At 34.3% G+C, this 12,052-nt stretch overlaps 1 protein-coding gene across 3 annotated transcripts in view; it reads left to right on the forward strand.

Annotated features, from left to right (window-relative positions):
- The first annotated feature begins 651 nt into the window (after positions 1-651).
- The window catches only part of LOC101888881 (uncharacterized), a 165,097-nt gene continuing 153,696 nt past the window's right edge, over positions 652-12,052 (forward strand). For 2 of the 3 annotated variants that reach the window (XM_059124398.1, XM_059124399.1), the window contains exons 1-2: positions 652-886; positions 1,050-1,716. In XM_059124398.1, the coding sequence (XP_058980381.1) occupies positions 760-886; positions 1,050-1,716 (794 nt within the window). In that variant the 5' untranslated portion in view covers positions 652-759. Of the gene's footprint in view, positions 887-1,049; positions 1,718-12,052 lie in introns of all 3 variants that reach the window. The other variant, XM_020036118.2, reaches the window with a different exon arrangement.

Below are 12,052 nucleotides of genomic sequence, written 5' to 3' on the forward strand. Positions count from 1 at the left end.
TAATATTTTAATATGTTTTTTTTTAACCAACATATATTCGTAAATAAAATCTTGAAAGCATATAAAATCAAAAGGGGTAGCGAAGCGCACCGGGTTCAGCTAGTTTTATATAAATCCTTTAGAAAATCCACGGATTTGTCTAAAAATTGATATTTGTTGTTCGCAATGGGTTCTAGATCTAGTGGTGAAACATTGTATATAATATTATCTAAAAAACTTAATATTTTTTTAAGTCTTTACCTTAATAAAACAATAATAAAAGGACGAAATTCAATAAAATTCGAAACTTTACTCTTGGCAAAATAATTCTAAAGAGGAATGGTTCATTTTCTTTTAAAAAATATAATCTATTCAATTAAAAATAAATGTTTTCAATGGTTTCAGAGATTCCTCATTCATGACTTCATTGTCTTGCCCACATAAATATAGCATTCGTTGATTTGAGTTTGGTTGCCCATCCACACACGCTTTGCACTTGCCCGGCCAAACGAAATGTAGTTGTTTACATTCACTATAGTTACTCGTTGCTTTGGTGAGGCTCTCCCATTAACAAATTATCTCTCACGCTCTCACTCTCCCTCTGACAACTCATTTTTATTTTTCTCTGATTCTCATCAGATTTTGACATTTCAAGTCAGCTGTTCTATTTTGTTTAGTTTTTGTTTTGTGTTGTTGCTACGAGTGATTTGTGTGAATTTTAATTTTGTTATTAAATTTGTGTTTTCTGTCTTTAAAGAAAAGTTAAAGTGAAAATTGAAAATGGAGGGACCAAAAGAGTTGTCTTTAAGTGAAATACGCAAATATATGCTAGATAATGGTTGTAAAGTTACCAACCATGCCCTTGTCAAGCATTTCAAACGTTTCCTAACACATCCGGACACCCAAAGTATGCGTCATGCGTAGAAGTGGGCATTTGTTGTTTTATTTTGTTTATCAAAACAATAGCAACAACGGCCCAATGTCGTCATATACTTGTTGCATTCAAATGTCTGTCTAGAAGAAATGCGTCTGATCCATTATATATTTCTTTTGTTTCCATTGATTTCCAGTTGAGGCCCGAAAGGAATTTAAAACCTATGTGAATATTTTGGCCACTATTAAGAATGAAAACAATCAAAAATATTTGATACTACGGAAGAAGTATCTGAATGAATGTCCCTCTGAGGATGTTGTGCAGCGAGCAATTTCTCAGGCAGGCGGTACAGATTCGGTACCCAGTAGCCCTGGTGGTTTGTCTGTAACCACTGATGAGGCCACGGCATCGCCATTTAGAAAACCTCCACCATACATACCACCACCAGAAGTGAATGCACCCATTGCAATGTATCAAGGTACTCCATTGGCGCCAATGGCACCAATACCTCCCAGCACCAACGATGATGAGGAACATACCAATGATGGAAATACTACAACATCTACTTTAGAGCGGGAAAATGAAATGGAAAACAAGGCTGTTGAAGATAAAAGTGTATCACGCTCCAATTCTGTCGATGAAACTGCCAATAAGGAAAATATTCCACGTTTTTCATTTTCTTCGGGCTCATCGGGAACCGATTCAACTGACGCCGGACCTGGTGCTACAGATAAATCGTCGGGTCCAGATGTTGAAACAGAAAACCCAATAAGCGTTAAGGAGGCAACAAGGAAATTCAATCGTATGGCTTCAGAGGAGGAGGCAAAAATTATTTCACCACCCTCCAAAAAGAAACCAGAAAAGGTGAGTGTTTTTTTGTAAACGGGAAAGGAATTTTGATGAAATAGACACGCTAGGCTTTGGTTTTCTTACCAAAATTTAATTATTTAAAAAAAAAATGACATTAGCATATAAATATAAAAATAGAAGTTTGTGCACGTTAAAGCTTCTTTTCGTGGAAAAAATTATTTGTAGAACTAAAACTTAAGGAAGAGGAATGGAAAAAGTCCCATTTTTATTTGATTGAATTTTTTGATGGAAATTAGAAAATATGAATGTGACCTAACTGATGAAGTATACAGGTAAGAATGCGTAAGTTCACATATCACGTATGTTCACATAACAGTATATTATGATGTTCTTAAATAACTAAGGTCGATGCAGCAAATTGCTTCAAGAATTGAGAAATTTCAGGTTTCATATCGGTGAACCTTGTAATTTAGTGGCAATTTTCGATTTTGAAATGACCAATTTAGATTTGAACAGGTTGTTAAAATGTAAAAAAAAAAAGAAAAAACAAAAGCGAGGAATTGTAATACAGGATTATATTGAGAATGTAATGTGGACAAAATTACTCCAACTTTGGTCGTTATTCAATGTGTGTTATTTCCATACAGTGCTTTAAACTTTAAATTTGAAAAAAACAGCTATATGAGAGCTATAAATTAATCTGAACCGATTTCCACTTAATTTGACGAATTAATTGACTTCTTCTACCAAATACCATTCTTCTATCAAATACCATTGGTTTCAAAAATGGGTGATTTGATTCATCCTGATCGTATCATACGGAATTTAACCTCGTTTGACAATTGCATCCTGAAGAGAAATGTACATTGAAACTATAGCTAAATCTAAACGGATTTCGGCAAAATTTGATGTTAAATTTGTCATTGTTAAGGATATGCATATTGCGGCTTTGGTGACATTAATATCCAATCGAATAAAACATATAAATAGGAGCGATTTCTGTACGGAAAGCACAAAATGTTACTAAATTTGGAATCGGGTGACGGGAGGGTTGGAATCCTCAGGCTTAATATTGAGGTCTCTGTTGGTATTTGGAATTGAGATATGTAGGTGAATTTGGAAATGTGAACTATAATTGAACGAAAAGTACTAAATGTTACTAAATTTGGTATTGAGTGAATAGATAGAGCTGAAATTCTGAAGTTTGATATTGACGTCTCTGTTGGTCTCGTACTCTAATTGTTCGAAAATTACTAAATGGTAAAATTTTGGTCTGAAATTTGATATTTTTAATTCGTATTAGAGTTGTTGTTCATGTGTAGGCTGGACATATTGAGGTGGTTTCGGAAATGTGTACTATAATTGTACGAAAAGTACTGAATGGTACTATATTTTTGGCATTAGATGAAGGAATAGAGATAAAATTCTGATATTTGATTACTTATTGTATCTTGGGTTTGAGATTTGTCGGTGTTTTGGAAATGCGTCCTATATTTGTACGAAAAGTACTAAATGATACCAAATTTGGTATCGGATGCAAGGGAAAGAACTGGAATCCTCAAATTTGATATTGAGGTCTCTGTTTGTATCTGGAATTGAGATATGAAGGTGGTTTTGGAAATGTGTATTATAATTGTACGAAAAATACTAAATGTTACTACATTTGGTGTTAAGTGAAAGTATAAAGATAGAATCCCGAACATTGATATTGAGGTTTCTGTTGGTATCCGATGTTGAGATATGCTGGTGGTTTTGCAAATGCGTGCTTCAATTGTGCGAAAAGTACTAAATGGTACAACTTGGATCTATAATTTGGCGTTGAGGTCACTGTTGGTTTCTTGGGTCCACATATGGAGACCTTGAAATAGTTTTCCGACTGTGGAAATCACTCTAGCTTTCAAACGAAATGAAGAAGGTCTTCAGGACCTCTGGTATTGAAAATGGATTATGTAGGTCCACGTTTTGGTATAGCCCCATATAATGGTACCTCCCTATTTCCGATTTGATGATTTTAGCGACATTATTCACCGGAATTGTTTCAAATTTTATATTTGAAGTTCGTGATGGATACTACAGTCTATGACAGAAAATTGTCTGTGCAGGTCCGCGTCTTCGTATAGCCCTCATATAACGGTACCTCCCAATATTCGTTATTTTGCTGATTTTAGCGATATTATTCACCGGAATTGTTTCAAATTTTATATTTGAAGTTCGTGATGGATACTACAGTCTATGACAGAAAATTTTATGTGTAGGTCCACGTTTTTTGTATAGTCCACATATAACGGTACCTCTCGATATTCGGTATTTTGATGATTTCAGCAACATTATTCACCGGAATCGTTTCACATTTCGTATTGGAAGATCTTAATGGGTACTACAGCCTATGCCCTAGCCCATATAACGGTATTTCCCGATATTCGTATTTTTTATGATTTTAGCGACATTATTTACCGGAATTATTTCAAGTTTCGTATTTGAAGTTCGTAATGGGTACTACAGCCTATGACAAAAATGTTTGTATGCAGGTCCACGTTTTCGTACATCCCCCACCTGATATTCGATATATTAATGATCTTAGCGACATTATTCACTGGAACTGTTTTAAATTTCGTAATGGGCACTACAGCCTATAACAAACAATTTCGTAAGCAGGTCCACGTCATTGTATAGTCCACATATAACGGTTTTCATTTAAGTGGTAGTTTTCAGATTTCTTTTTTTTTTTTTTTTTTTTTTGAAATTATTCAAGATCCCTCCAAATGGTGGAGGGTATTAATAGTTCGGCTCGGCCGAACTTAGCTGCTTTATTACTTGGTTTGCTTAGTCTTACCCTTTTTTCCTTTTCTATTGCCTTTTTACCGCCCATCCTTCAAACCGAATTGAATACACTTTGAAATTATGCTGGTTTATGCTTAAATGCATCGTATTTTTATAAGAATATTTTGACCACACATACATATTAATATATAAGTTTATGTTGTTCACGTGTACATATAGATCTGCATTTTTTTTAGCTGATTTTTCTAAGTTCATGTAAACTGTCACAAGATGTCACGTAACAATTTAAAGTTGTTTAGCTATTATTGCCACACATTTTCTTCATTTCTCAAATAAGCAATCCTCTAAACTGAGGGTATTATGGAGATGGCAACTGGTGGATCATAGTCTGGCGACTAACACGTCTTTAAGAAGAAGACGGAGACGACGACCAGCAGTTTTCCTTGTTAGTTTTGGGATGGTATTGTCATCGGTATATTGTTGTGACACAATGCAATTTTTTTGGGGGAATGGGTAGCCAACCATTGAGAGATAAAAATAACAACGTGTTAGTATTAAATAAATCCATTTATTTTATTAGCAGACAATAAAATAAACAGTCCAGAACTTTATGTTTCCAAGATTTTGGAGAATAATAAATTTTTCCCAGTGAAATACAACTACCGGCATTATAGTGTGTGTGTAGTTGTTGTTTATCATTATTTTAGATACATGTTAGGGAAGAAGTTTTAGATATTCCAAAGAAGTTTCTCAATTTTCATAGGAATGGGTATTGGATTATATAGCGTTCTCATATGTATTTTGTATATTTGCTACTTTATATTGTTACTCTGATATTACAACCACCCTGAAATTTTTCTTACATCTTTAAATTATGGTCCGAGACCATTTATTTTTGTAGTCCCCTGTTGACATCCCTAAGGCGCACATACTAACTGTGTATAATGTAATGAACAAATCGTACATATGTAGCTCAACACCAAATACATATGTACACTCATTGGCAATTCTAATTTACAAGTGCATTTTCTATGTTTCGGCTGCATGTCTCAATGTATGTAGTCAGTAATGGATGGTTTTTATGGCAAACGTACTAATTTTCTTTTCAAACTTCCGACCAGTAACATGACATTGTGGACTAGAGAGGGTGTGTTTTCTTCGGTTGCCGGGTAAGGTGGTGGATTTTCTTGAAGACATTCGTCGATGATGCACACAAGACAAACGTCATCGTCATCGTGTAGATAAATTCATAGACCATAAAATATTTACATGTTGTTAATGTTAATGCTGATGTTGCCGTAGTTGTTCTCGTTCTTGATGTTGTCGTTGTCGTTATAGTTGCTTTTGTTGTTACTGCTGCTAATGGTGTTGTTCTATTGCTTCCAATGGATGTATATGACGAGGATGCTTGGTTGAATAGCTGTTGTTGGTTTATTTTGCTAGGATGTTGTTTTTGTTATTTGTCCGTTTGCCTATTTCCAGCTTTAATTCATGCTCCCGTCACAGTCTTTGATGCCGTTGTTCATGGTGTTGTTGTCAGTGTTGTTTAATGCATTGTTTGAAATGTTACTGTATTTGTTATTAACTTAAAAATGTATCTAATTAGTTTCGTTTGTTTGTTTTATGGAGTTTTTGCGCTAAATATATTTGAAAAAGGTCCCTTTTGCAAGTTTTTGAAGGGGATGGATGCATTTTGAAATGAATCCAATTCAATTGATTTTAAAATACCAATAATCTATGACCCAATCCTAATCCTGTATAGACATGTTACTAACAAGCACACTCTTGAAAATGTTTAAAAGGGTTGCCCAAACTACAACGTCGAAAAAGTCGACTTTTATTAATTATTATTCTTCATACCGTATAACGGTACACCTCATATTCGCTAGTATAATAATTTAATTGACACTTTAAAAATCAAATTAAAAAATAAAAAAATGTCACAAAATACCTCAAAATATATATTAACATCATTATTGGTATCTTTTATGCGAATTTTTTATATTTTATTCTTTTAGGCCAGGAGGTCATTCTGAATTGACAACATTTGTCAAAATCTGTCCAGTCATTCTTGAGATAAAAGCATTCTAGAGAACATCCCCTTTTGTATATTTTTCGCTATATAAATATCCGATATATTTACTATCGGCATCTACGTAACGGTCAGAATTGACCTCTTCAACTATTTGTGATTTCGCCGGGATTAAAAATATTCACGGTTCAATGGAAAATTTGACTTTTATTTTTTTCACCCACTAAATATTACCCGATGACGAATGGAAGACTTCTGCCCAGCCCTAAGCTCTAGCTCCATGCTAACTCCCGCTTCGATTGGTCTATAATTGCGACCTGTAGAGCAACTGTAAAATCAGGAAATTTTTCAGTTTTTGGTCCATTTCAACCCCTAAATATTATGCGATCATCTATATATACACTATTTGTTGGAGTATTATAAGTTTGGTTGGGCCAAAAATTATTTAATACCTCGAAATGTTGGTCCCCGATATAGGAAACTTTATATGGATTTGCCTATCTCGCCGAGCTAAGTCGAACTTACAATGTATGTCCGTCTTTCTATGTTAAATTGTAACCACGCTACAGATCGCAATTAGGGTCCGATCCCCTCGAAATTGAGAATAGAAGTGGAGTTAGGGTCAGAATAGAACCCAATTGATTTTATAGATGATCGCGGAATATTTAGGGGTTGAAATGGACCAAAAACAGAACATTTTCAGGATTTTGCAGCTACTCTACAGGTCATAATTATACCCCAATCGACGTGGAATTTAGCATGAGACTAGAGTTTAGTTTAACTTTTTGTTTAATCATCGGATAATATTTAGCGGGAGGTCACTTCTGACCAATACAGTGATCCTGATGGCCAAGATATCGAATATACAGTAAAGCAGGTACTATATATATGTAAAAGAAATAGATCTTAACTATTCTGCATAAAAGTCAAGAACCCGTTAAAACGAATTTTTGCAATTCTCATCAATTCGGAATGGTCGCGGAAAAATATGCCAATAAAAAGTGAATATTTATACCCTACAACACTATATATTGGGGGTATTATAAGTTTGATTGGGCCAAAAATTATATAACACCTTGAAATATTTGTTTCCCACATAGGGACACTATGTGTTTATGGTATTTTATACAGGTCGCAATTATTGTCTGATTCTCACAAAATTAGGGGGAAACATGGGGTAGGGTTAAGGTCAGAATTAACGCCTATTAATTTTGAAAATGTACATTTAGCTCTTCAAATGCACCAAAAAATTTAAAATTTTCCTGATTTTGCTGTCTCAATTATGACCAGTATAATTGAAGACCAATCTACACGGAATTTTGTATGAGAAGAGAATTACGAACAGGTCTAGCATTCTGGATGATCATTGGATTACATTAAGCATTCGTATGAAATTATTTTAAATACCTAACAACACAACAGTGTGCGTCATATATTCATTTTATATTTTCAAAACCGAAATCATCCAAGCTATTGTAGTGTTGTAGGGTATCACATGCACGACTATAGTCTTCGCTTACTGTTCACAATATTAATTAACCCATTATTTCGTAAGCATATTGTTTCCTGGGATAGCTTTGACAATAAAAATCTTAATCTTCAATCAATATCTTTTAGTTCTAAATAATGTGTGGAGGGAATTGTGTTGATTGAGCGAAGGACGATTTTTTTTTTGTCAAGGATGATAGTTTTGGAATTCGAATAGTTGTCTAACCAGTTGCTTATCATCTATCCACACACCATTAATGTTGCTACATCATAGCGTAAAATGGTGTCCCAATTTGTTTGTTTTCCTTATAACTGCTTCAATGGTTGGTTGGCTGGCTGGTTGAGGCACATACTCCATTTAAGATTTGCTGATGTTGGTGCCAATGTTGGATGGTAGTTGTTGTCCTCTTGTCATTGGTTGGTGTTGTTCGGTCTTCCAGACTTTCAACCAAGCGTTGACAACTACAGGCAGCAACAAAAATACGACATGTAAATGCAACTATAACACAATTTCCACCAAATTGAGAGATGTTTTGCACTGAAAAGTGGAACGACAACAACACAAGAAAGCACCAGAAACAAAAACAACATTGTTGGTATTTGTTAGTAATGTTATGTTAATGTTAAGTACACTATTTTCGCACTTTTACTATGTAAAGTACTGCTTTTTTAATGCTTTTCCACGGGCAACACACCCCACTTCTCAAGTTCCCCGGTTGCATGAGATCACCATAGATAGGGGTAGCCTAGTCTAGGTGGTAAGAGCCAGCATTAAGGTAAATTGTTAATTTGTGTTTTTCGCTGTTTTACATGATGTACCACCGATGTAGCGATGTCGAGCTAACTCTGTGCTCTCTCTATCGCTGAAGTTTGTCGTAGAATATTTTATTTAGTTTGTTAACTACTAGTACTAATTTCTGTTGTTGTTATGTTTTTCTTCTGAGCTGTTTTTTCTCTTCCAGTTGCGGTTGTTGTTGTTCACATTCCTGTTTGTTGGAGTTGTTTCCTGTTAAGTTTCTTAATATTCTTAATTTGTATTTAATGTGCCATAATTACAGCGGATGTTGTTGAACCACAATGTTTACATTGAATTTCATTGAAGCAATTTGTTTTTGTTAATATTTTAGCTATGTATTAACTAATACAAAGTTTTTGAAGAACAAAAATCACAACGTTGAATGTATACATTTTGTGAAAACGTGCAAAGATTTGTCGTTTAGGAAATGTGGCTAATTTTATCAAAATATTTCACTTCCAATATTTTAGCGTAATAACATTCCTCCGAGTACGTATTCAAAAAAAACCAGTTGTTCGTTCCCAGCTAAAATTTAGACGGCATATGTACCACGTTACCTCTGCATTAACAGTACATAAACCAGTAAAGAAAGTCCTAAAGTCGGGCGGGCCGACTTTATGATACCCTACACCACTTTGCTAATTTAGTAGAGCTCCACATAAAAATTAAAAGTTTTTATGGGAGAATTCAATCATACAAACTATGATTATAATTATAATTTAAAGTTCAAAGGACTAAATATGCCGAAGCATTTGTATCTTTTAAATTCGGACTTGTATTGCCCATTTGGTGCAAAATTAATTTGAAATCAGATAAATATATATATGGGAGCTATATCCAAATCTGAACCGATCTCTATAAAATTTAGCAAAGGTATTTCTGAGCTGCATTTGATATATTTCCCCAAATATTGTTGTTACTGAGTGCATACTAAGGCTGCGGAGGACAAAAATAACAAATCCGATGAACAATATATATGGGAGCTATAGCTATATCTGAACCGATTTCCATCAAATTTGGCATACTTATTTTCAGGCCTAATTTGGTTGTATTCCATACTATTCGGGCTGATATTACACGTTTGGTGCGCAATAAAAAGCAAATCGGACGAAGATTTATATTAGAGCTATATCTAAATTTTTACAGATTATCTCAATTTTCAATAGGGTTCGTCCTTGGGCCAAACAAATGTTGTTTGGAAAATTTTATCTCAATCGGATTAAAAAATGCGACCTGCATTTTGTTCACAAGAATACATGGACAGACGGACGGACGGACTGACATACATAAATCAACTCAGAAAGTGATTCTATGGAGATCCTCAAAAGTAACTATGGGTCTATCTCGCTTCCTTCTCCATGTTACAAACAAATGCACAAAGACATATGGGGGCTATACGAAGACCTGGACCTGCACAGACAATTTTCTGTCTTAGGGTGTAGTATCCATTTTGAACTTCAAGTATCAAATTTGAAACAATTCCCGTGAATAATGTCGTTAAAATCATCAAAATACCGAATATCGGAAGGTACCGTTATATGGGGGCTATATCAAAACGTGGACCTACATGGTCCATTTACGAACTTACCTGCCTACTGGAAAAATAAAAATGTGTGCAAAATTTTAGCCATCTATCTCAATTCATTCGAAAGATTGCGTGATTACAACAGACTGACGGACATCGCTAAATCGACTTAGAATTTTACGCTGATCAAGAATATATATACTTTGTTGGAACTGACATGAGTATTTCGAGGGGTTACAAACGGAATGACAAAGGTAATATACCCTCCATAGTATGGTGGAGGGTATACAAATATAAAAAACATAAAAAAACAAATTAAAAATTATCAGTCAATTTTGCCGACAAATGTATACCCTCAGCCAATGATCGATTATTCAAATGTCTGATCCTCTATGGAGTAGGTTTCAAATGAAAGGGCCAATATTGTCCATTTCGCATTGGACCTAAATAAATAAAATATAAATATTGGGTTGTGCCAGGTTTGGACTATATTGGTTACTTCCTTTACTTTATACGAGTCATGTGATAATTTTTAGAAAATGATCAAATGTGCGTGAGGTACCAGATATAGTCGACCGAAGTATTCCATTTTTATACTTTAAACTTACAAGAAAATCGAACATTTATATCAAATTTTATGCGAAATCTTAAATTCCATATTCATCTCAGGTTTCTGGCAGAGAAATATTCAGATATAACAAGTTGTAAAGAATCGTTCACTTTTTTCGCAAAGCCTTTTTCAAGCCTTTGTGGATAAGGTACCAGAAGAGAGTTGGATGTTTATTTCGCTTACTTTGAGCATTGTTTTTTCAAAATCTTGAACCCTATGTGGAGGAGGTACCAAAAAGAATGGTCCGATCTCTACCATCTTTACAACTGATCTTCTATTGATGGAAATATTAAGATATACTAAGTCTGAATGAAATCGAATGTTAATTTCGTGTTTGAGGTTCGGTACCAGAAGGAGTAGACCAATATATCCCATCTTCACACCTAACCATTAATAAAAATATTGTGATGTGTGTATCTTGAAGTCTGAGAGTATAAAAAATATCACAAAATGCATTCACTTTTTTGCAATTTTCTAAGATTAAATTTGTGAGAACTGTCAAAATCATCCAATTCGCCCTTGAGTTATAAGCGTAATAGCTAACATAAAATTCTTTTATATATACAGATTTTACTATTTTGCTTTATATAATTGATATCTTGGCTATCATCATCAATGAAACGGTCAGGAGTTACCTTTTCGTGTATTTGTGACTTTGCCTGGTTTAAAACTATTCGGGGTTTTATGGAAATGTTGGTATTTTTATTGAAAAGTTTTGGTCCATTTACCCTCTATCCAGGGACCATCTAAATTCCACATCAATTTTTCTGTAATTGTGACCCGTAAGGCAGAAAACATTCTTGATTAGAGGTTAAATAAGAATGTTTTCATTTTCAGAATACCTATAATTTTGAATTTCAGTCGATGTTTCGACAAATATAATCCTCTTAGTTATGTATCCCCTTTTTCGGGGACGTACGGGGTACATATCCCGAATTTTAGTTACAAGCATTGCAATGTGCTAGAGGAGGGAGGAGGGCGACGAGGGCTGGAGAGGGAGAATAAAGGGGTGTCATCGTGTACAGAAAAAATATACATTCAAAGAAATACAACACGGTATAACAAAAACTAAGGGAGTGTTCGACAATTTTTAACGGTATCTTTAGAAATTTATTTTGTAATTTTCTATTTAAAAAAAAAAAAAAATATGCGTCTCC

This window comes from Musca domestica, unplaced genomic scaffold (genome assembly GCF_030504385.1).
Source record: "Musca domestica strain aabys unplaced genomic scaffold, Musca_domestica.polishedcontigs.V.1.1 29, whole genome shotgun sequence".
Taxonomy (NCBI): domain Eukaryota; kingdom Metazoa; phylum Arthropoda; class Insecta; order Diptera; family Muscidae; genus Musca; species Musca domestica.